At 48.0% G+C, this 24,728-nt stretch overlaps 2 protein-coding genes across 3 annotated transcripts; both read right to left on the bottom strand.

Annotated features, from left to right (window-relative positions):
- Positions 1-171: 171 nt before the first annotated feature.
- Positions 172-11,814, bottom strand: STX12 (syntaxin 12). 2 transcript variants are annotated; one of them, XM_042885613.1, is made up of 10 exons: positions 11,653-11,814; positions 8,963-9,032; positions 7,949-8,048; positions 6,543-6,680; positions 6,054-6,097; positions 4,548-4,619; positions 4,120-4,225; positions 3,562-3,634; positions 3,303-3,385; positions 172-1,602 (listed from the first exon to the last, which is right to left on the bottom strand). In XM_042885613.1, the coding sequence occupies exons 1-10, from the start codon at positions 11,762-11,764 to the stop codon at positions 1,510-1,512; spliced, it is 891 nt and encodes a 296-aa protein (XP_042741547.1). In that variant the 5' UTR covers positions 11,765-11,814; the 3' UTR covers positions 172-1,509. The 2 variants fall into 2 exon arrangements, with proteins under 2 accessions (XP_042741547.1, XP_042741548.1); XM_042885614.1 differs by lacking the exon at positions 4,548-4,619.
- Positions 11,815-15,281: 3,467 nt separating this feature from the next.
- Positions 15,282-19,910, bottom strand: LOC122187766 (guanylate-binding protein 1-like). The gene is made up of 15 exons (XM_042885568.1): positions 19,718-19,910; positions 19,503-19,615; positions 19,302-19,411; positions 19,029-19,222; positions 18,757-18,909; positions 18,586-18,686; positions 18,081-18,465; positions 17,870-17,997; positions 17,685-17,794; positions 17,413-17,597; positions 17,100-17,342; positions 16,735-17,015; positions 16,452-16,664; positions 16,121-16,387; positions 15,282-15,976 (listed from the first exon to the last, which is right to left on the bottom strand). The coding sequence occupies exons 1-15, from the start codon at positions 19,893-19,895 to the stop codon at positions 15,761-15,763; spliced, it is 2,877 nt and encodes a 958-aa protein (XP_042741502.1). The 5' UTR covers positions 19,896-19,910; the 3' UTR covers positions 15,282-15,760.
- Positions 19,911-24,728: the final 4,818 nt, after the last annotated feature.

The raw sequence follows: 24,728 nt of genomic DNA, 5'->3' as shown, positions 1-24,728 counted from the left end.
ATTCTGTGATTAAATTACTTACTGTGAGGGCATTTCATGCTGAAGAATCACAGACTGCAGTGCTAAATTGGAAGAGACGCTGCTGGTGCTTCTATAAAGCAGACTTACAGAGGAATCTGCAATCACACTTCTGGTACCATTTAAGCTGCATGAGAAAGAAGCTCTGGCAAAGGCTTTTAAAAGTGTTTATTGATAGTTATTGGAATGATGGCGCAGTAGTGCAAACCAATGTGCAATTGGGAGAACACCCTCCCTTCCCAGCTTTCACATTTACTTTATTACACAGGAGACATGGAAGAAGGATTAAATACAAAATGGGTCAGTACAATGCATTTACCACACTACGATGGGCTTGAGACAGGTTACTGATCCCTCAGTGCATGTCAGTTTAGAGCTACAACAAAGCAGGGAGTGACTGCTACGTCTTGACCAGCTCTGCTAGCAAGACAGCTAGAAGCAGCAATCCTTAATTTGCACACACATCCTCAGTCTCAAAACCTTTGCACTTTGCTCAGCCAATTTCTGCACTTTGTTTCATAAAGAATGGAAAAATAACAGACATTCACAAGCCACACAATATTTACTGATACATTACAATAAGCTTCAAGAGTCCTTCAAAGCAGGATTTCTCATAATACACATCTGTCTTGTTTACCTGTAAGCTTAGGTACCTGCTTCCTCATCTTTACACCATTTTCTCCCCGAAAAATCAATTAGGAGCAAGAAACTCAACTTGTATTTTAGTGCTTTGAGAGTCAGCATTGAAAGAGATTTATTTGTCCAATAGTAAACCATCAGCTAATTTCTTCAATGACATTGCACTGCTAGATAGGATGTCCTCAGACTTACAGTACTCAACTGGTGCATTAAAAAAACCACAACCCCAACCATGCACAAAAATTAATAAAAACAACGAGTCTCAAGGCTAAACTGACTGTTCCTAAGCACGCAGTTCTGATCATCATCCATGCATACTTCTTGCTTCTCAGATCTGCAGTGGCATCTTTCTCTTCAATTGAATTTAGAACCACAGTCACCCAGAGACCAATAAAACCATGGGGCAGATATCGGAGACTTGAGAAACTGCTGGATTAAGGTAATGAAAGTCGGTGTTGTGCCCTCTTTGAATGTCATTCTTATTCCAGTCCAAAGTTATCTGTACATATAAAAAGTCAAATTTCTGCCACTTGTCAAAATAAACAAGACATCTCCAATTATTGATCACACTTCAGCATACAGTTGGGACAGGGAATAATGCATTACAGAAAGCAAAACCACAAGATGTTAGTTACATAAAACAATATAATTTGTATATAAACTGATAAATACTGTCTCCATGGTTCACTAATTCCAAATACTAGTTGTCTGCACATTAGTTGCTAATAACTATTACTAGAAGTAGTTCCAGCTTGTGCTCTCTCAGGGTGGTTTCATTTCCGAGACAAGTCTGCCTGTTCGTGCTGGGGGAAAAATATTCTCAGCAGTGAGACAATGTTCCACGTGAAGATCTCACTTTGCTGTCCACCAGATAATTAATCCTATGATTATAGAAGCCACAGCAAGGCCAAGAATCAGGATACAGATCTTCTTGCGGGATTTCTTCTGAAGAAGGAAAATAAAAAAGCCACTGATAAAGAGCAGATGAGGAAGAAAAAGCAAGTTTGCCAGTTCATGTTACTGAATTTGGTGAGTCAGAGCACTCAGTACCCATAATTATTCAAGGGAATTAACAAGTACCATTTATACAATTTCACGTTCCTTAAATAGCATAAGCCACAACTAAATGTTTTTAGTTTTAGGTCTAAGAAATGCAATTAAATCAGAATGTAACAAATTCTGCTACTCTTAAGGCAAATTCAAAATTGTACCTCAAGATAACTACAAACAGGGAAGTCAGCAACACCTAATATACATTTCCTGCTAAGGTCTGCCACCAAGGCTGCAAAGGAAAGCTAAACATCTCTAGCTATTGGGATCTTCCAGCTAAAACAAATGAAAATGCCATTCCTGTGATACAATCCCCCCATAGTCTGGTGCAGAGATAGCACTGCATTTCTACAGCTTAAATGATGCAGCATACAGTTACTGTACTTAGTTTTACAGCTTTGAACACTTTCTTCATCATAGGAAGCCACAGTCTGTCCATGTGCACTGAGTATTTTTAACTTCACATAATGCTCTGAGTCTGGTTATGTATAATCACTTCCTTCTCTGTCTAGAAAAAAAAACACATCTAATACGTGCCTGTCTTGGTATACTGTCTTGGATGGATTTACTGCCATCTCAAAACATTTATAAATACTATGTGCTGCCAGGTGGCAAAAGCTACTTTCTTCTTGCAGTTAAACAGCACTGAGTGTAAAGCTTTTCAGCATCTCAACACTTAAAAGCACCCAATTTTTTTTTATCTTGTGTGGGAGCAGACACCTTTTTCCTCACAGAACCTGAGCCAACAGTCACAACAACCACAGGTGGATGAGTTCAGAAGGCAGCTCTGGGTCTCTGTCCAACCACTGCTCAAGCAGGGACACCCACAGCACACTGCCAACGACCACATCCAGGCAACTCCTCCAAGGAGGAGAATCCACAGCCTCTCCAGGCCAACTGTTCCAGTCACTTGCACAGCACAGAAGAGCTTCCTGATGCTCAAAAAGGACCTCTTGTGTTCCAGTCAGTGCCCAGTGCCTCTCGCCCGTCACTGGGCAGACATTTCCACCAACAGGAATGTAAGGATGCTATGGAAACCATGGGCATCATAGAAATGATTTAAGCAGCAGTGAAAACCAATGCAGAAGAGGTGACTGGACAAGGAAGTCAGATCACAGGTTGGAAACTGAGCAGTTAGAAAGGCGCTGCAAATCTTGGTCATCACGAGTTCCCTTAGTTTGGGCAAGGATTTTATTTTTTAAGAACTTTTTTTTTAAGCCAAGTTTCTTACATGAAATCTTGGCTTAGCTGATATGTTTATAAGATGGCCACAACATGCCAAACTGCTGTTAGCAGAACTGTTCAGCTCTCCCCTGAGAACAACAAAGACAGCTGAACATTTAAACCTGCTGAGAATACCTAGATGGAGGAACAGACTGACTACACCACTCTGAATTAGAAGGCTAATTTCAACAGAATGTTCGAGTCAGTTGCTTTATCTATTCCTTTCAGCACAATTCTGTGGGAGTGCCAAATTGCATGATCTGTTTTTAATGGCCTCTTTGGTGTGCTGCAGTCCTTAGCACCTCGTTAGAGCTGTACCATTACTGGTACTCACCTGTACACTGACAATAATGCAAGCATACATAATTTACCTGATAATAGGCAGCTCTCTGTAACTGCTCACTGGCTCTTTCCACATGAACTTCTGCACTTTCCACATTTGCCTCTATGCTGTCTATGGAAAAATAAGAGAACCTGTAAAATAATTCAGACTTTTGATGATTAAAAAAAAGAAATAATATATATATATTTTATTTTTTTTTTTTTTACAAAATATCAGAAAAATTGAACTACACAGGCAGAATGTGCAACTGAACTAGAAAAGAAGCTTCTTATTATCCAAACACTTACCAATCATATCTCCTTGGTCGTGAATCATCATGGCTAAATCCTTAAATATCTGATTGACATCCAAAATGTCGGCCTGAAGACAAGTTTGACAAGTTATACAAAACACTGGTTACAGCTTTTTTGCAGCCTAGTCCTTAGTGCCTCTTCAGAACATCACTCACAATAACTGAATGGGTACCATCACTCACTGACTCAGGTGACTTGATGTTGCTATTGATGGAACTTGGGATTAACATAAGAGCTTGCAATATTCTCACTGCTCGTTCTTTCTTTCATGTCACAAGCAATTAGCAGAGTAGGGAATTGAGATGAACCCTGTCACGAGTTGCTCCTACCATCTCTGAAGGCCCACCAGCAAACACTGAAAGAAAATATACCTAGTCTCCTTAAACTGGAGCAGGGAGATTTATCTTGGCATCAATCCTTTCTACAAGGAACAGTTCTTTTACCTTCAGGTCTGCTCAGCCCATCCCATTAGATAGCACTGCATGAATTCTTTGGTTTACATCCTAATATTGTTAACTATATATTAACGTAAGTGCAGGATCTGCTCTTCACCTCTAATTGCCTGATTGCCGTTTCTCTTTCTTTAATAAGCTCAAGATCCTGTTCAGTTATTGCCACATCATCTTCTTGAGACTGCATTTGATTCCAGTCTTCACCACTGTGAAGAGAAGGAAAGAAAGTAAAACATTGTTTCTTTCAGCACAGGAATGTTTTCTCACTATGATTACACTGAATCACCAGGGTGTTAAAGTTGAAAGGATTCCTACAGAACAACACCAGCCTTGCAACTAACTGCAGACTTACGACAGCAATTACAAGTGAGAACAATAATAGGGACAGACCAAGAAAAGTGGAGAAACTGAAAAGCAGTACATGCATAGGATAGTTTGTGCTAGGATGTGACCATTACCTATAGCATTATAGGACAGGCCTTATTTGAGGTTGCTTTTTTTTAAGTTTGCTTTTTAAAGTGTCTGTACCTTCCTTTCCTCTCACCATCCCCCACAAAAAAGGGGGAATCAATCAGGGTGAAAGTCTTGATGGAGAGCAGCCTGCAAGCACAACATTATCAAATCAAAAGAACACCTGGCAAGCATCTTGGTGCTAAGATTCTCACTTGCTATCTGCCATTTGGGGATATGAAGAACCTTTAGTATTTTCATTCATTAATCTAGCAAGAACTGCAAATTAAGTCACACATCAAGAGGGGTGCTTAGAAAAATCTCTGCATCACGGTGCACACCCACCCTGATGGCAGTACTTCATAACTGCCACGTAAGTGGCACACACTGATTACAGTGAAGGCAGTACCAATAATACAAAGTCAGCTATGTGTCCAGCACAAAAGTCTTCTGGGGTAATATCTCCCTCTTCTTCTCGGAGCCAAGCGTATCTGAAAGCACTGCAATATACCCAACAGGCATGCTGTGACATAACTCCAACTTCCAAAGGCTCCAAGCACAAAAAGAAATGACAATAAACTACTTGAGTAGATCAGATACAGCAGAGACATTCAGGAATTCAGCTGACAGCAGAATCTTCAGGTTTAAGGCACAAGTGTCTGATGTACAGCACATAAGGACAATTTCAAATATGGAGTAGTTGCTACTACATCTCACTGAGACGAGGGCCTCTCCACAAGCAAGTATTTATGTGGCACCCCGTGCATTAGTGAGCAAGACTTCAAACTCATCACAGCATCTCTATAACTGAACAATTCAGCATGTGGAACCACAGGACTAACACCAAACAGCTGATCAGGGGATGAGACGTCTAAGATAGGTGCCTTGATTTAGAACATTACAAGGTTTATACAGATAGGGCCAACGTATTTCATCCTCCATTTTTCAGGCACGCATAGTGGAAGCTGACACCGTAATCACAAACGCTTTTGCAGTGTCTTGAGTTCACTTGACTCACTGTAGAGCTGATGCAACATTCTGCAAACTCATCTGCTATGCAGGCACAAAGTCACTGCAGAATCTATATATGAGCCTGATATTTTATAGTGATGTTGACTATGCTGTTCTGGTATCAATTGATTATTACCTCCAAGGCTTCTGAGTTTAGAGCAGTCTCATCCACTACTTTGTAACGGCTCCATCTGGGCTCATAGATAACACCCAAACTCATGAAAGAAGTATGGAGTTGGTTTTTTTTTTTTTGGAAATTGTTTTGTGATAGAAAACACGTGTGGTAATCTTGTGCTCACAGTCCAGAACACCAGGAGTTCCAACTACCACACACTGGGGACTGAACTATTCCCACTGGGACAGTAATCAACTGCCTACATTTCAGCAGGCTCAAATACAGCCATGCACTTTTTTTTTTTTAAAACACTGTATATTACAAACACTGTACAAACTGCATAGCATCTTTCTGCTTTTCATTCAGCTGAAAGAGCCTTGCCCAAGCTACAGTATATCTACAATCATTTTAATTATGCATAGGTAAGAGTGTACCCCAAGAATGCAAGCAGCTGTTACCTATCAAACGAAACAAGCTGTTCTTCTCTGAACCGCTCATCAGCCTGGAATAAATAAATGAGGTGTTAATATTTCAGACTACCAGAACTACTAGCAAACAAAATCAACAGGAATATCCTGAAGACAAAGGCATATGCTGTCTAGAGAGTTCTTTGCCATTGTCTCTTCAACTTTCAGATTTAACCTGAGGGAGTTTAGACCAGATTTAGATTCATCTTCAGATTTAATTTTAAGTTCAGACTCTTTTTGCAAATCAAAGGCAACTGAAAGGCAAAGACAAGAGTCTCTTTACTCAGATCATCGATGCATCAGCATATCAAGATGTGTGCCTACTAATTACAACATCTGGAACAGCAAAACGACCTACTGAGGCCTCATCTGCGCTCAGTGATGAATCAGTAGACAACCATGAAGTCAGTGGGCAAAGACAAGATCTCTGAAATGATTTGTAGTCCACTACATCACAACAGAACGCCTGCAAATACTTACAGAGATACGGGAGCCAGCTCTTGCCCTTGCTACAGTCTCTTTTTCCTTCTCTGACACTTGCCTCTGTACTGCCTGGAAATTATTTAAGGCTGCAGAGAAATCATTCATTAAACGTTCTTTCTGAAGCCTCTGTTGACGCTAAGGAAAAAAAAAAAAAAAAAACAACAAAACAACAAGCATTCAGATACTGCCATTCACGTTACTGCAACCATCTCCAAAACAGCATAAAAAGAAAAGTAAATGCTAACATTTAAGTGATTAAGAGTTTCCAGCATTCTGGGGCAGAAACTGGAGAACAAAAAGCCCAAATGCTCTGTGCTCTACCTACTGTGGAACTGTCCTGTGCGTGTTTCCCTGGCACGTTCCCTTTGTGTTGTGACACCCCATGTATGGAAAACAAGAAGTTGGAAAAAAGACTTGACCCAAGGACAGTCAATACTACAGCTGATTCTTACACTTTCCACTGCAGAGATTACCAGTAGCCCTCTCAACCTGTAGGCTCTCTAGTACTCTCAAGAAGCTTGTAGCAATTCAGCAGATACGTCAAGAAAAATAATACGTACATTATCAATGAGATCTTGCTCCTACAGATTTCAACCACACTGCTTCAGTGGGCTGCGTTCACTTACAGAAGTCAGTGCCACACTCAGCCATGTGACCGGACTTTGCTTAGAGAGATTAACTGAAAAATACTTTCTGAGCAAACACACAACACACCGCTGTACTTACAAGCGGTATTTAAACCTTTAGATAGAGAATTGGATCTACTAAGACAACATCTGCTGACCCATATCCACAGATGATCCCATAACAGCATCACAAAAGCAGATAAGCCAGCACTGCGGCAGTGATTTGAAGTGGAGACAAAAGACTCCAACATCACAGGAGCATCCATTCCCTCCCATTCCCCACAGGAAGGGATGCCCTGAAAGACTGTTTTGCCAGAGACAAAGTCATAAGCATTGCCTCAGCAGATTTCTTTAGATGTGAGCAAGCTGAGTCAGCTCCTTCCCTCCCCCACCTTCAGTTCAGGCCATAAATCCCATGGAAGGAAAAGTTTCTTGGTGCAATCACACTTCATACTGACATTCAGCTTGCACTGAGTTTTTATCCAAAAAACACGTCTCACATCACCAGACTGCTCTGTAAACAAGATTATTTCTTCAGAAATAGAGTTCCATACTCAGCTCTCCCCAAGTTTTAGAGCTATTTGCTGCTGATAAACGTTTCCCCCCCCAGCATCACGCACTCAGGATGTAGCTGGCTTAGTTTGTCTTCTCACTTCAACAACTTCCTTCGTTGCAGAAAGCTGCTGTCTCTTCAGCTGTGCCAGTTAAAGCTCTGTGAAATTGCACTCTAAGCCAGCTTATCAAGTCAAAAAACTCTAGAAAATTATACATGCATACCTGTTCAGAAGCAGACAGAGGAAGTGGTAGAGACCCCAGCTCTTTGAGATACTCATTGGTCTCTTTGGCCAAGCAGTTTGCAGAATGCTGTAGCTGTTGTCTAAAACAGTGGTGCAGAAACAGTGACACAAGTTTCTTCCAAAAAGCAACCTGAGCATTTCAACATTTACAATAATGACCAAGTAAGGTTTCCGAGCTCACACATCTTTAAGGATATTTTTCCCTAAGAGAACAGAAATGTACTCCACGTGTAGTGAGCGCAGTGCCAACCATCACAACTGATGTATTTATGTGACAAGCAGCTATTACGAAAACGAGGATGTCGCATATTCAGATTCAAGGTGCAGTGACGTGAAAGATTACAGAAAAACTCACTTCTGACATTTCTTACTCCAGAATTTATTCTCTCCATAACATTCTATTTCTGCTTTTCAAGCAGTTATAAGATGCACAGACTCCCTGTACAGCCTCTGTGGGACATATTATAGACTGTACTGTTAAAATGTTTTCTACACTGTCCTCCACTGGCTCGCTGTGAAGTTATACCTTGCATTTTGGCTGCCGGAGAGGGTTGCTCATCTTTATAGCACCTCAAATTCTTCTGTATTAAAAGCTGTCTTTCCATCAAATACAGGCCTTCCTCACTGTTCTTCTGGACTGCCCTTATGTGAGGGCAAAATACCCAGTATGACATGCATGATTTTTAAACCACAAGAAAAGCTACTAGGGCTACTCCTCAGAACAGATAACACGTGGCTAATATCATACTGCTCTTTTTAGGTTCTATATACCATTTTCTAGTCAATCTTACTCAGCAGTTTTGAGTGGTTTCTCTGGAGTCCTGCAGGAACACCTTCATATGTTCACTAAACTACTTCACACATCTCGTAACGTTTGCTTTGTAAGACCATATTAAATTCTGCAGTAAAGCATTTCTCCAAAGTAACTCACTTCTTCTAAGAACAAAGGTAAAAATAAAAGAGCCTGAACAACATTTGCTCAGTGAACACTTACAAGTTTTCCTGCAGCTTGCTGGAGTCCTGCTTGGTTCCCAGCTGGCTCATCAAATTCTTTATCTGAGCAGCTGAAGAAAAAGAGACCACAAGATTAGTAAGAGGAGTTTTAGTATATTTTACCCCTTCTTTAAGGGCTTCTCCAATGAAAGATCTCTCCATATTTTGTTTAACTCAAGCTGGTAACACAACACTTAGACTTTGCATTTAAACATCCCCATTTAGCCATGGTCTAGCTCACCAGATTAACTTTCAGACAGAAAGATGACAGATTCACCTTTGGGATGTGTAGGCTGCACTACGTACCTAAAAGCTTGCATGCTCCTCTTCCTCAATTTTCCTAAACCAACAATAATTTTTGTTCCTACCAACCACGCTGTTTCTGCATCTCAGACCATCACTGCCAGAACTACTTTATTTAAAAAACAAAACCAAATAATCTGTGTTTTGCTACTCCTGATAGACAGAAGCTGTTGCAGTACTGGTAAAGTCTTTCAGGTACAGCAGCTAGAGCAGCGTTAGCTTACATCGATCTTAATCAGATTGTAGCCAGAGAAGTTCTAGCCATTCCCTATCTTCGTCCACAGTTCCTCTTGTGCAGGCACTGCTTATCATACAACCATCAAACCCTTAACACACCTGCAAAGCAGCCACCCCTTCCCCTCTGCCTCACAAGGGGGAGGCAGAATGTTTGAGCAGCCCAGCACGCTGACCTGCTGTATCCTGCAGCTGCACACTCCTTAGCATTAATAAGAGATGCTGGGGGCACCAGTAGGACAAAACCTGATGGGCTCCTAGCAATCATGAAATCATGCCCTATTCCCTCAAGCAGCGAGGCAAGACATAGAAGCATCAACTTAGCATCGTTCTAAAGGCAGCTGAGTGTCAGTGAAATAACAAGAGATACTTCCAGTTCAGTGAGATTCTACTGGTGCAATTCCTGCTTTTAGCCTGGAGCAAAACACTTCAGTTGATGAAATGTGTTGCTAAAGAAACACCAGATTCCAATGACAGACCTCTCTTCTAAAGTGAAGGGTAACTGCTTATAACAACAGCAATTGAGCCAGGGCTGCAGTATGATTCAATCAGTAATGAGGCAATAATTCTGACTTCTGCATACAGCATGATGCATTTCTGGTTTCTATTAGTCCATACAGCGAGGAGTTGTTTAACAACTTCTGATACAACAAGCTGAATGCTGCTTTTAGCAAGCAAGACTGCACTAATTTCACAGATCTATGAGCCACATGCAGGTCCAAAGAGTTTGCAGCCAAGTTAAACTGACAACACATAGACCATACACCGTGTGGACATCAAGGACCAAGCAAGTGGAGTTTGTGCTACATCAAGATATTCTGTGCTATTTATTTTTCCCTCCTTTGACGGTATATTCTTGTACAAGTCCCATTGCCATGCCAGGCAATGTGTTTTCTGTTCTTGCCTTCACCAGTTCCCACAATTTTCCATGCGTAGCTTATTTCATCCAACAGTAATGCACAGAACCTACAGAAAATGGCAACAAAGCAACAGAGAGGCTGGAGCTCTTCCCCTTCATTTTTTGGGCGCCAAGCATACACATCAATATAGAAAGTCCCTTCTGTTAGCAGCTTTCAGTCTACAAATCCTTTCAATTTTAGGCACAAAGCATTCCATGCTGTTATGCACTTCAGATTACTTACAACATTCTAACCTCCCTCTGGGTGTTTAGGTAAAACAACAGCCTTGCAGGCAATAGCTTTGCCAGCTTGCTCCAGCAGCTTTCTGCACACTTGTGAGAAGTGCTACTTCTGCTGAGTTTCCTAAAACAAATGAATACAACCCATCTGTCCCCACTGTTTGCTTGCTGCTTTTTCCTAGGGGGAAAAAGAGGAGAAAGGAGGAAGCGCTCAAGGTTTCTGTTTCTCTTCAGGCCTTTTATCAAATACAGAGTACAGCTAATTACTGTAACGGTAAGGCAGCTGTTCTGTGTTCCCAGCCACCTTGATAGAAGCTGTAAGACATTTGTTTCATCTGAAATTGGCAGTGCACTGAGGTAGGGCAGCTGCTGGTCATGAGACCAAGCAATCTTGTGCTAAGAGGAAGAGGAGCTGAACTAATTAGAGGAGGAAGCTCAGAGAAAACACACAGAAGAGGCAAGGCAAACCAAAGCCACATTTTCTGACAACTTCAGGAAGAATTTAACAGGCAGCCACACCAAGAGGAGGCAGAACAGCTTGAGGAATGCTTACAACTTGTGAGATCGAAGTGGAGCAGCAGAAAATCATTGAGGTTGACAAAGACCCCTGAGATCACGCAGCCCAACCATCCAACTACCAGCAGTTCTGCCTGGTAGGCTGCACAGGGACGGTCAGCCACCCATCACAATGCCCGAGCACTCCTGCAGAGAAGCTTTTCCTAAAATCCAACCCGACAGACTCCGCCAGCCGCATTCAGAGGACCAGAGACACGGCAGCAAGATTCGGGTTCCACCTTTAGAAAAGGCAGCATCTTCGCCAAGGGATCGATCACCCGACTGGAAACGATTCCCTCACACAGAGGCAGGGCTCAATACCCGGATTTCAACGACTACTTCACGACATTAACTACTCTACGACATTAGCTACTTTATGACACGAGCTGGAACAGGTCTGCAGCCGCCCCGCCCCGCCCCAGGCCCACCGAGGAGCCCCGGCCCGGTCCTCCGGCACTCACTGTACTGCGCGATGCGCTGCACGTTGCCGCTGCATGTCTGAATGATAGCACCGAAATCCCGCGGCGGGGCCGTCGGCCCGGCCCGGTAGGGATCCAGCGGCCCGTACGACATGACCGGGCGACTGACGGCTGCTCCGAGCCCGGCTGCCAGCACCCCGCCGCTCACCGCGCATGCGCGACCTCTGCTGACGGAGCGTCCGCCCTAAGCCGATGGGACGCTGCCTGCGCATGCGCGGGCGCGGCCGGGCGCGGCCTCCGGTTGCCATGGTGACGGAAGCGTCTCAGAAAGGCGTGAAGGCCGCAAGCTGTGTCGCAGCCCTGAACGTGGAGTCGGCTGCGCTCTGACACTGGCACACGGCTCAGCACCACCATGCCGCTCCCAGGGAGGTTGTGGATGCCCCATCCCTGGGGGCATTCGAGGCCAGGCTGGATGTGGCTCTGGGCAGCCTGGTCTGCTGGTTGGTGACCCTGCATGTAGCAAGGGGTTGAAATGAGATGAGCATTGTGGTGCTTTTCAACCCAGGCCTTTCTGTGATTCTGATTCTGATTCTTGCTCGTCTTCTCAGCAGCAGCAGAGGGAGAAAATGACATGGAACAACTCTTGGGTTGAGATAGGATGGGGAGATCGCTCACTGGTTACTGTCACAAGCAAAACAGACTCAGTGTATGGAGGTTAATGTGATTTATTGCCTACTGCTAGCAGACCAGAGCAGCGAGAACTAAAGGCAACACATACCCCCTCCCATCTGTGTTCTACCTCCCCCTCACCCAGCAGCACGGCACAATGGGGGCTGTGCTCAGCCCATATCACCCCATCTCTGCTGCTCCTTCCTCCTCACCATGTCCCTGTCCCAGCGCAGGGTCCTTCCCACACGGTGCTGTCCTTCCCAAACTGTGTGAGCTTCCCACAGGCTGCAGATCAAGCCCCGCTCTAACACAGCTCTGTATCACAGGGCCCGTTTTTCAGGGGCTGCTCCAGCATGAGGCCTATAGGCAGCAGCTCCCCCAGCCCTCCTGCAGTCTTCACCCTGGAGCCTGATCCTGTGGGACCTCTTTGCACTGTGGGCTCCTCCATGGCTGCACGTGGAGATCTGCTCCACATGGTGCCCCTGGGCTGCAGAGGGACAGTTTAGAATTAAGCTTTATCCTTAATCTTTCAGTTATTGTTATGCAGCCAAAGACAATCACAGAATCAAAGGGTGCTTGAGGTCAGTCAGAAGGGACGTCAGGGTCCCTCTGGTCCAACCCCTGCTCGAGCAGAGACACTGGATCTGCTTGTCCAGGACCACATCCACGTGGCTTTTAAAGATCTCCATGGAGGAGGTTTCACGCCTTTTCAGACAGCCGGTTCCAGGGCAGAAATACACAATAAAAATAATGACATCCTGATGTTCAGATAGGATCCTCCTATGTACCGGTTTGTGCCCCTTGCCTCTTGTCCTGGCACTGGGCACCACAAGCAAGAACCTGGCTCCATCCTCTTCACCTTCCCTCCAGGCATTTATGGTCATTAATAAGATCTCCCTGCTCCTCCACTTCTCCAGGCTGAGCAGCCCCAGCTCTCTCATCCTCTCCTCGTGACAATGCCCGCATAAAATGTCCCAAAACACATTAAAATAGAGAAATGTTTAGACAGGAGACATTGCTTTATTCTGCATGCAGCATAAGGAGAGAAACCCCCACAAATCATGCTCACCAAGTCTTCACACTGGTTTCTCCTTATAGTCATACCTACCTATTATATATTCATAAAATTATCCAAGTACCAATTACGTATTTTAATCTTCTGTATCTGAACAGGAGTCTTTGGTGATTGTTTGGAGAGGTGTCCCATTACTCACCTTGTCCATATTTGGGCACAGGATTTTTTAAGGACACCTAATCAGTCTCTTCTGATTGGTTTCTGTCTTGAATTTGTGCTCTTTCCCCACTTTATTGTAACCAGAGGTTCTGCTGGGGACTCTTTGGAGGCCACCCCCAGTTCCCATCAGTCAGAATCTAAATTCAAAGCTAGCAGATCTGCAACATGTGAATTTACTCCTTCCCATGGACCCCCCTTTGGTTTCTGATTTAACAGATGTTCTCTTTTTCTGTGTCCATGACTCCAGCACCCTGCATGGTGACCCTTCCTCAGTGATGAAACAGCTGAAATTGGTTCAAACTGTTTTTGCCTATTCTCCCTGCTTGAAAAATGACCCATCGCTGTCCTTTTGTCATTATATCCTCACCCCAGGGTGAGATTGGTACACCCACGTTTGGGACTAGGGTGAAGTCTCATACTGCCCACATGAAGCTGGAAAGAAGAGCATGAATGTACAGTCCCTGCAAGGATCCACAAAGCCCACAGCATCCCCCACAGAGCACATGGGAGTGAGCCCTGAATTTGTCCCTGGAATGAGTCCCCCAAATCCTGCATCCTCCCCTTATACCCATCCCTCCTACAGTGCCCAGCTGTACTCTGTATCTTGTACCTGCCTTTAGACCCTGATTCCTGTGTCCCACACTTTCACCCCAAATCCAGTTCTGCATCCTGCCCCCAAATTCAACATCTCCCAAACCCTACATCTTCACCCTAAATTCCCTATTACCCCACCAAGTCTGCATTCCCTCTAAATACAAGATCCCCCAAATCTCATTTTGCTCAAATCCCACAGCTTCACCCCAAATTCAGCATTTCCTCAAATCCCCCCTTTCACCTCAGATCCCACAGCTTCAACTCAAGTCCCATGTTGCTCTAAATCCTACAACTTTGCCATAAATCCTGCATTACCCAAACCCCACAGTTTTACCCCAAGTCTCACATTGGCCAAATCCTTCAGTTTTATCCCAAATCTCTCCATTGCATCCCAACTCCTGCAAGGCCCAAGTCCCACAGCTTCACTTCAAATACTTGGTTGCCCAAATCCTAGCTTTACTTTGAATCCTGCAGTTTGCCCCAAGTTCCCGTCACCCCAAATCCTGTTTCATCCCAAATCCCCCAGCTTTGCCCCAAGTCCCTCTTTGCCATAAATCTCCCAGTTTCACCACAATTCCCCCACTTCCATTCCAGTCCCTGCAGGATACTGCAGCTGCTCCTGCCCAGCTGGTCAGTGATGCCCAGGCTGTTGTACACCAGGTGCTGGAGAGCAGCAATGCCAGCACAAAGATCCAGGCATCATTGTGGCTGTTGCCCTGCACCCGCAGCTCTGTTTTTGGGGGCCAGCCATCAGAAATCCACAGAATGCCCCAGAAGGTTCCCAGAACGGATAGGGAGCCCTGGTTGAGGCTGGCCAGGTGTTTCATCATTTGCCACTGTGATAGGGCTCCTGACGGCCACCATCACCGGGGGCTGGAGCACCTCCTGCAGTGCCGTGGGGTTGAGGGTCAGCGCCCTGACTGTTTTCCAGCCAGTCCCCAAGCAGCAGCAGCCCACCTGACAAACTCCTCTCACTTTTTCAAGCTGTCCTTCTGTACAATGTCCTATGGAATGGAATATTCCTTTGGTCAGTGGGTGGAAAGTGTTCTCCCTTATTCCCTCTGTAGCCTGGTGCCACAAGGAGACAGAGCAAAGCGTAATTACTCATAGCATCCAAGATACAGGTCCTAAAGTACAAAGATCACTACAGCGTTGAGCACAAACACCAGATTAGTTCCCAGTCAGCAGTTTTATCATACTGAAAGCCAAAATCACAAAGCACAGCAAAATGACAACTTCAGTGCAACTCCTGGAGATGGTAAACAACTCGACTGACACATAAATATCAAGTGCTAAATGATATAGTTCCAAGAAAACACTGAAATATCTGTGCAAAAAAAATGCCATAATAATTAGCAATTATCAGGCTCATATCATACTGAATATTCCTTTGGCCAGTTCAGGTTAGGTATCTCAGTTCTGTCCCCACCCAACTCCTTGCATCCCCCACAGCCCTCCTCACTGGCAGGGCAGTAGGAGAAACTGAGAAACTGAAATGTCCTTGGCTCTGTATAACACTGCTCAGCAATAGCTAAAACATCAGTCCATTATCAGTACTGTTTTTCTCCTAAAGCCCAAACACAGCATAAACACAATGAAGGAAAATTCAACGCCATCTCAGCTGAAGCCAGGTCACAGAGGCAGGTGACTGGGTTACAGGATGCGCTTCATCAGCTTGCCTACAATGTCCGCTGCCTTGCCGACCACGCCGGGCAGGAAGAGCGAAGCCACGTTGACCAGGAGGCCCACAGCCGAGACAATCCATGTGTGGTTTTCAGTGCTCTGCTTCTCCTCCCTCAGCCTCTTGATCTGCAGCTGCATTTGCTCTGCATCATGCTTGTAACCCTCCTCCATCAGTGCCTGATGTTCCTGTGGGACAGAGAGTGCTGTTGGTACCGCTGCACAACGCCACAATACAGCCACAACGTTTGCTGGTACCATTGCACAACACCATCATCCATGGCACAGCCACAACATGCTGGTTCCACCACACAAAGCTGTCACAGCGCTCACCTTCAGGTAGTGCTCCAGCAGGCGGTTTTGCTCCTTCAGCCGCAGGCGCTGCTCCTCCAGCAGTTGCTGCTGCAGCTGCCTGCAGTGCTCCTCCAGGCTGCGTTGCTGCTCCTTCAGGCACTCTGCCTCTGCCTCCCTGGCTGCTGCTTCCTTGGCTGCTGCTGCCTCCTTCTGCCACTCCATCATCATCATGCGAGCATCGGCCGCATGCAGTGCCTGTGCCAGTGGCTCACGATCTTGCAGGAACACGTCCAGCACTGCATCCGCCTGATGGTACAACTATGAGGCACCGCCTGCATCGCCACACCAGGCTCCATCACACCCCACTCACCTTAACACCCTTCTCAGGCCACCACTGGTACTTATCCAGGACATGGCACAGATCATCCTGGAACAGCTGTGCTCCGCCTGGTGCTGTATAGTCCCCACACTGCAGATGGTGCTCCACGTCCTGCCACAGCTCCCGCAGCACCGCCCGACAACGCTGCTCCGATGCCTCCTCATTGCGCCAGCAGAACTCCTCCTTGGCCGCCTCCAGCTGTCGCTGCACCACAAAACAGGTCTGAATCAAAGAGAAATTGCCCCAAGAACCCCACGGCGTGACAGTGACTCACCATCAGCTGACACTGGTAGGTGCGCTCATTGTCAGCAAAGGCACGGGACAGGAAGATGGTGACAGCACGGCGCTCCCAGCGCCGGTGCACATCCACCAAAGTGGCACGCGAGTCCGTGGGCAGCACCAGGTCCTGATCCATGCCCTTCTGGTACTCAGCCACTGCTGCTGCCACTGCCGCGGTGTTCTCGGTCCTTGCCAGTGCTGTCACTGCGCTCTCCACACAAGGCACTTTACCTTTCACAATGGTAGCCACATATTTCTCCACCAGGGAAGCCAGCACTGTGGGAGACACCATCACTGAGACGCATCACACCCACACACATCCCCCGTGTGCCACACCATCCTCATGCCACCGCCACTCACTGGTGCCCGTCACCCGGCGCCCGCCTGGCAACTCCTTCACCGGCGCCTTCTCCCAGATGTGCTGGCAGAAGGCAGCTGCCTGTTGCCGGAAGCGTGGCTGCAGTTCATCCTCCCGCATCTCCTCCAGTCGTGCCAGGTTTGCATCAGCCGTCGGTCTCTCCAGCACAAACAGCTTGCGGTTTATGAAGAAGGCGCACAGGCAGCGCCGCAACTCATTGTGCTCCTGCACCACGCGCCCATTCCCTGCATTGCCAACATCAGCACGGTGCCACCACCCGTAGGGACATATGGTGACACATGGTGATGGCCGTACCGGACTTTAAGACCAGTGCATCCTTCAGGTACTCATCCTCAGTCAGCACACGCTTGCCCTCCCGCAGCTGCAGTGTGAAGTCACGCACGGCCCAGACGAAGCTGGGGAAGACACGGCTGAACTCAGTTGCTGGATCTTCATTCTCCACCCTCACGCGTATGTGATTCGTCAGCTCTGTCACCAGCCTGCAAGACCCATGTCAGTGTTATCACCACGTCAGCGCTGTCACCACCATGGGAACACTGTCACTACCCTCCCGCTCATCCCCATACCGCAGCTGATCCAGCGCCTGCTGGTTGATAGTGCCCATGCTGTTGTACACCAGGGTGCTGGACAACAGCACTGCCAGTGAGAAGATCCAGGCGTCATTGCTGTTGTCACCCTGCACACACAGTTGCGTTTAGGAGGGTCCAGGAGGCTGTGAGAGGGCCTGGGTCTGCTTACCCCTGGCACCCACCTTGTGGGGATCTCCCAGCCCCTCGGTATCCAGCAGCACCAGTGCCACACCATGCTGGCGTGGGTGCGGCAGGCACCACATCCAGATGCCCTTGGTCTCCGCCCGCACTGTGGGGCCCAACGGGAAACCTGTGGGCAGTGAAACCATCAGAAATCCCCCAAGTGCCCCCAGACATGCCCCACATGGATGTGGTTCCCCTGCACCAGCTCACCAGTACGCCGCTGTGCCAGCCGGTTCATCAAGAAAGACTTGCCAGTGCGGTAGGGCCCGGCAATGGCCACAACCACCACGGGCTGGGTGATACCACGTAGCACTGCCAGTGCTCTGGGGTTGAGTGACAGTTTGTTACTGTCACCGTTGTACACCAGGCAAAGTGGGGCTGGCATCGGGGACAGTGGGTGGGGGGATGGTGCTTCCACCCAGGCCGCATCCTCCTGCCGTTGGGTGGTGTCACCATCGGTGTCATCATGTCGTGGGGAGGTGCTGGCCTGGGGGATGTCATCCTGTTGTGGGATGGTGTCACTGTTGTCAGTGTTCCTCAGGAAAGTGTCATCTTGCCAAAAGTTGGTGGCTGTGGGCCAGTTGTCACCAGTCTCCTGTGTAGGGACAGCACAGTGTAGGAACACAGAGACAACACGGTGTTAGGACATGGGAACATGGAGACAATGTGGTGTGGGGACATGGGGACACCATGGTGTCTCTGTGCCCCCATCTACCTGCTGTGCCATCTCCTTGGCCTCCTGGCAGAGCCGCCCAATCCGCAGCACTGCATCCTCTTGCATTGCATCCACCACTCGCTCTGCCAGCGCTGCCAGGTCTGGGAACATGGCATCCTTAGAGGGGGTCCCACAGTATCACCCCCATAAACCCTGAGAACCTCCACTCACAGGCACCGCCCACTTCTGCCCCTCCAGGCTCTGTTTTGGGATCACAGCCCAGCAGGTGGGTGCAGAGCTGGGTCAGGCCCTCGGCACTGCTTTCGGACACACGGAACAGCTTCTGCTCAGGGAACAGTGTCAGGACACAGCGTGCCACAGGGCCTGTCGGGACAAAGAGACAGTTGGGTGACATGGGGACAGGAGTGGAAGAGGTGGCTGTGAAGATCTAGGGATGCAGAGACGTGGGGACTGGGGACATGGCAACTGGGGACACAGCGCACCTGGGGGGCTGCGCAGGGCTGGCTCCAGCTTGTGGTCCTCATCCCCCAACAACTCCTCATCCTTGGGTGCCTGGGCTGTGCTGCACAGGCTCCAGACGAAGGGTGGCAGCACGAAGCGCAGCAGATGGTCTTCATCTTCTTCATCCTCCTCCTCCTCCAGCAGGCGCAGATGGTGTGGCAACTTCTGGGCGTAGCTGCACAGTGAAGGAAAACAGGAAAACAAACAAGAAAGACCTAAAGGGGAAAAAGGACCACACCCCGAACATAGGATACGTGAGGAGCTCTAGCTGTTCCTGTGCGTCACCATTGCCGTCACCACTGCCATAAACCAGCACGCTGCCCAGCAGCAGCTGCAGCATGAAGAGCCGCAGCCCGGCGCCATCCTGCGAGGGGGGAGGAATTAGGGGCGAGAATTGGGGGTCGCTCAGTGGGACGGCGGATCGGGGCCGCCCCACCCCGGACCCCGCTAGTTACCTCCGGTTCCTCGCCCCCGAGGAATCCTCCGGCGTGCAGCAGCAGCAGTTCACGGTCGGGCCACTCGGGGTGCGGGCATCTCCACATCCACAGCCCAGGGCTGCCGGGGAAGCCTGTAGGGCAGCGGAAGGGATGGGGCGGAGAGGGCGGGGTCAGATCTCCGCCGACCCCCTTTAGGGTCCCCTCTCCCCTCTTCCCGGCTTCCACTCCCTTACCGCAGCCCGATCCCGACAGCTGCTCCATGAGGAACACGGAGCCCCCGTCGGGCGGCCCCAGCGCCGCCACCACGTGCAGGGGAGCGGGCAGGGCCCGCAGAGCCTCCAGACCCCGGGGGGAGAGCCGTATGCTCCCCCCCGGCCCGTCCGCAGCTGCCAACAGCAGCGGCTGCTCCATGGGTGCCACAGAGCTTCTGACAGTTTCTGTTTCGATTCCCGCCTGGTCCCGCCCTATGGGAGTGCTCCTCACGCCGGCTTCGCTGCTGTTTGCCTTTCCCCATTGGCCACTCCGCAAGCTAAAAGTGAAAGCTTGGCGGCTATTGGTTTTCCAGGCTGTCAGTAGGTGGAACACGTGCTGTGATTGGCTGCGGGGAGGCAGCATCGCAGCCACTTCTGGCGTGCTCACAGCCCTGCGGGTACGGGGTGGTTTGGGAGATATTTTGGGGGCAATTCGGGGCTTTCGGCACTTTGGTGAAGCTGTTCAGTTTTGATTTGGTGCGGGCCAGTGCTTTATTTGGGCTGTCTGTGTGTCTGTTGGTGCGTCCACTGCTGTACCGTGAGCGCTGTGAAGGGGATCCATAATGGATCAACATCATGTTAAGACTGTGGGCAAACGGGGCTCCTCACAAAACACAGGCATGGATGGGACACAGCGCAGCTCGGTCATTTCCCACACTGAACCTGTTTGTGACGCAGACTGATGTGAAATAGAACGCATTCCAGGAGAAGTAGAAGATAAAATCATCATAAAATCATCCAGTGAGGCACTGGAACAGGTTGCCCAAGGAGGCTGTGGATCCCCATCCCTGCAGGCATTCAAGGCCAGGCTGGATGTGGCTCTGGGCAGCCTGGGCTGCTGGTTGGCGACCTGCACACAGCAGGGGGTTGGAACTGGAGATAATCACAGAATCACAGAATCACAGAATCACCCGGGTTGGAAGGGACCCCAAGGATCATGTAGTTCCAACCCCCCTGCCTAGCAGGGCCACCAAACATACACATTCAGATCAGGTTGCCCAGGACCCCGTCCAACCTGGCCTTAAACACGTCCAAGGACGGGGCATCCACAACCTCCCTGGGCAGCCCGTTCCAGGGCCTAACCACTCTCCTAGTAAAGAACTTCCCCCTAACATCCAACCTAAATCTTCCCTCCTTCAACTTGGATCCATTTCCCCTAGTCCTGCTGTTGTCAGCCCTAATATAATTGTGATCCTTTTCAACCCAGGCCATTCTCTGATTTTACGATCCTCCCCAAATCTGCTGAATTACATTCCTAAGAAAGTTTTAAGAAAGTAAATCGAAGAGAAACAAGTATGAAGGTGTTGGATTGCAGTAACTTGTGCTGATGTGTTGTCTTTTAGATACACCAACAAAGCAAACTGTTGTCAAGACATAAAAACAAAGTCTGAAGGAAAGAACCAATACTGTGAAAGATTATATTATATGTATTTTCTATGGACGTGTTATCAGTTGTAACAACATTGTTAAGCTTGCTAGTGTTCATCGATGGATAACCCTGCTCTGCAGTTTGTTTAGATAACAAAGCTGTGTCTCTGAACTGTGGAGATAAGGAGGTTCTGCTGAGCCTTTGTACCATGGAAACAGGAGGTCCTGCTTGGAACCAGTCACTGAATATGTAAGACACTGAGAAACTTCAGCACGTGTCACACAAGAAATGTGTATAAACTGAAGGTCTTTTGTGTCAGCTATGCATGGCAGGAGGATTTACCTCCGTGCTTCCAGCGCTGCTGGTAAAGAATGTCTCCAACTGGAGGCTTAGTGAGTTTCCTGATGGACCATCTCACGCTACCAGGTCACAATAAGAATCCAGGTTTCTATCTCGGCTGTGTGACTTCGTAACCACACTGCAATAGTTCAGCTGTACAGCTGCTCTCCTGGGTGAGCTGCTCTTCTGAAAGAGCTTCCATTTCAGTGAGGTGCATTTGTTGTTATAAAACCCCACACTCCCTCTGTCCTCTGATGAACAAGATGCTCTCATCAAGGAGAAAAAGTGATCTTTCTCTTGCTGCTCTTTTGTTCTGATTTGTCAGTGCCAGCCCTGAAGGAGCAACAGACAACCAGCCTGCCCCTTGGAGACGTTTTGTTGTGTAAATTTCTGGCCTGATAATTTACGCATTGCACTGCCTGAAAGGACCAGCATCTTCTTTGGGTGCTTTTCTGCACCCAGAAATAGGGTTGTTTTTTTTTTTTATTATTATTTTTGGGGGGTGGGAGAACCAATAAAAATGGAAATGACAAAGGGAATCTCTGGGTCATGAGATTTCACTGCACACATGGACTGATGATCCATGGTGGAAGGGAGCACGGCTCGAGCTTCCTGATGGGTGCTCGTTCACTCTCTAAGTACAAAGAGCTTCCATCAACAGCAGGCATGAACGTTAACTGCTAAATCAATCCAGCCTTGCTCCAGGAGCAAACTGCCCGGAGGCGATCCACGATGCTCACCCAGCCTCCCAGTTCGCCCAGCGCTGCTGCTGGACTGGGCTGTGCTGCTCGCCGGGGCCACCGGGAGGCAGCAGCGCCCCGTGGGCCTTCTGGGTGACCCCGAGTGCCAGAGCTACCCTGCAGAAAGGGACAGGTCTTCTGAAACAGCCTCTTTAACCCAGTAGCCTGCAAGATGCCTGGCGTTTACATCGGGTCCTTGTGTGCTGGTGCTATGTGGTGCTCCTGCACCGAGCTGCTGTGCTTGGAGCAGGAGCTGCAGGGTCCAGCCCTTTTCTCCTAGCTGTCTTGTTGCCACTCTTACACTATGACAGAGGATTTACCTCTCTTTTCTTTTTTTCTTTCTTATTCCTGCAATGTTGTATATTTTAGCCTGAGTTCCAGTGATCTGTGAAAGCATAGGAAGGTCTTTTAATGCAAGGCCATCGCCTTGCACTGCAGCGCTCCTCCAGCATGCTCAAGTTCTTCAGAGTTCTCACGCAACTTCGATCTGGAGTGCAGAAATGAAGGAGCTGATGGAGCACTGTGCTGCAAAGGAGCGTTGTGCATCAAGGAGCATCATGCTGCAAGGAGCATCGTGCATCAAGGAGCATCGTGCTGCAAGGAGCATCATGCTGCAAGGAGCATCATGCATCAAGGAGCATCGTGCTGCAAGGAGCATCGTGCATCAAGGAGCATCGTGCTGCAAGGAGCATCGTGCTGCAAGGAGCCTCCTCTCTGCCTGCTGGCCGTGTCAAGCTGCAGGATAGAAAGCTGTGTCCCCTGCCTGCCACCCTTCCGGGCCCTGGGAGCTGAGCACACTGAAGCAGATGCAGAGGTTAACATGCTGAAAAATTGAGAAGGGCTTTTTCAGCTCTGAATGTTCTTTATTCTTTGCCATATACTGACACAAGAACGGAAAGTGCCTTTTCCTGAAATGGGCTATTTATAAACTTGACTTTCCTTGCCTTGAATTCACCCCAGGTCCTTCAGACTGAAGTGAATAGAGCAGATCATGCAGCCCATCTGCTGGGACACCCTGCATCACTGACAGCTTTTAAAAACTCTTTGGGAATACAATCCTCCAACCTGAAGCAGCCTTAAACACTTCAGCTGTGCAGTTGATGTTCACAGCCCTGGATTGTGGCAGAAGTTTTGCAGGAGAAATCAGGCATCTGTGGCAGTTGTGCCTTTAACAAATGCAACAGTTGTGTTTGCACAAGGGCTCCTCGGGGTGTATGGGCAGGATTCAGCAGTGGTTTCTAGCAGTTTCTTTTCAAGCCACTGAACACTGTGCAGCATTTGCTGCATGCACACACTTGGGGTGGCATTTGTCTGCTCTGGGGTGTGTAGCACACAGTCCCCAAGGCTTGCTTTGCTTTCCTATCACAGGAGGCAAATAGGCACCTTCAAATCTCACCTCTGTGAGATGCTTTCTGAGGATTTCACCACGTAGGGCAACACTGCCTACATTTCCCTGTGCCCCTCCAGCAGACCAGCAGCTCTGTGAGGCATTGCTGAGCTCCTCTTCTTCCTCTTCTTTTCATCAGAAACACTGAGGAAGACTGTGTTTAATTATTAAAACTACTGCTCCCTCCCTGACCTAACTGTGTCCCCTTTGCAAACACAGCTTGCTCTTGGCACTGCTCACAGAATGGAGTGGGAAAAGACAAGAAAGCTGATGAACTGAAGTCTCCTCACCCACACTGTGCTTCACAGGCCACAGATAAGACACAGACTTTTGGAGCAGGCTGAACTTGTAGAATTCCCTGGAAATGTGAACTCGGGGATATTTCTGGCAAATCTGGAAAGGAAATTATCTTCCATCCGGAGGTTGCAGGATGCAACGTGGCCCTCTTTGCACTGAAAGGTCTCAGTGCTTCTGAGCTGCATAAACACAACTGAAAACGGGACTTGGCTGGCTTGCCAAAACCTCTCTCAGTTTGCTATAATGCCCTGTAACCGTCTTTTGCATTTACAGTTGAAACAGGAAAAGCAGGACTTGGTCCATACCTTGGTGTAGCAATTATGAAGCAACCTAATGGCACTCTGAAACCAGCATCTGAAAGTTATCGGTGTTGTAATGTGCCATAACCTACTACATACCCCAGAAGGGACCTTCATCTTACAAATACTGCTGAGAGATGGACCACAGAGTAACCCAGTGTTTGACCAGAGACCTGGGGTGCACATGCCCTCTTCTCTCCCCCTCCTTCAGTACATTGGCTGAATTAGGAGTCGGGTTGGGATTAGATGCTTGCAAAAGCAGTTGCTTGCAAAGTTATGGGCTTGAGTCTGTTGGATCTGGAACATCACTTGGATTTGGCAAAGAGCTGCTTTCCTTAATTCCCAATCATGTAGAAGCTCCTGGGAATTCATGCTTCTTTAGTGAAAGAAAAATGGAACCATTCCCCATGCATGCTCCACAGCAGCATGTGCATGAGACCACAGCCTGTGTGCCTGGCCCAGGGCAGAGGTGCACAGCACAACACTTCTGCACTGCTCTTCTTGACTGCAACCCCTTCCCCACAATTCAGAGAGTAAGCAAAGCTGCTGACCCAAAAGAGAA

The sequence above is a fragment of the Lagopus leucura genome, unplaced genomic scaffold (genome assembly GCF_019238085.1).
Source record: "Lagopus leucura isolate 7727_CA_CO unplaced genomic scaffold, USGS_WTPT01 Super-Scaffold_100051, whole genome shotgun sequence".
NCBI classification, from domain to species: Eukaryota; Metazoa; Chordata; class Aves; order Galliformes; family Phasianidae; genus Lagopus; species Lagopus leucura.
Note: the sequence above shows the minus strand (reverse complement) of the source record. Positions and strands in the feature narration are given on the sequence as shown.

What these genes read in the sequence shown, in the direction of transcription:
- LOC122187766 (XM_042885568.1), bottom strand. Translation starts at nt 19,895, where the DNA reads ATGGAGCAGCCGCTGCTGTTGGCAGCTGCGGACGGGCCGGGGGGGAGC. An exon ending in GGCAGAAGTGGGCGGTGCCT is followed by an intron (nt 18,687 to 18,756) that starts GTGAGTGGAGGT and finishes CCATGTTCCCAG; the next exon opens with ACCTGGCAGCGCTGGCAGAG. An exon ending in GGCTGGGAGATCCCCACAAG is followed by an intron (nt 17,795 to 17,869) that starts GTGGGTGCCAGG and finishes CTGTGTGTGCAG; the next exon opens with GGTGACAACAGCAATGACGC.
- STX12 (XM_042885613.1), bottom strand. Translation starts at nt 11,764, where the DNA reads ATGTCGTACGGGCCGCTGGATCCCTACCGGGCCGGGCCGACGGCCCCG. An exon ending in AGCAAGCTGCAGGAAAACTT is followed by an intron (nt 8,049 to 8,962) that starts GTAAGTGTTCAC and finishes CCACTGTTTTAG; the next exon opens with ACAACAGCTACAGCATTCTG. An exon ending in AGAGAGCTGCCTATTATCAG is followed by an intron (nt 1,603 to 3,302) that starts GTAAATTATGTA and finishes TTCCTTCTTCAG; the next exon opens with AAGAAATCCCGCAAGAAGAT.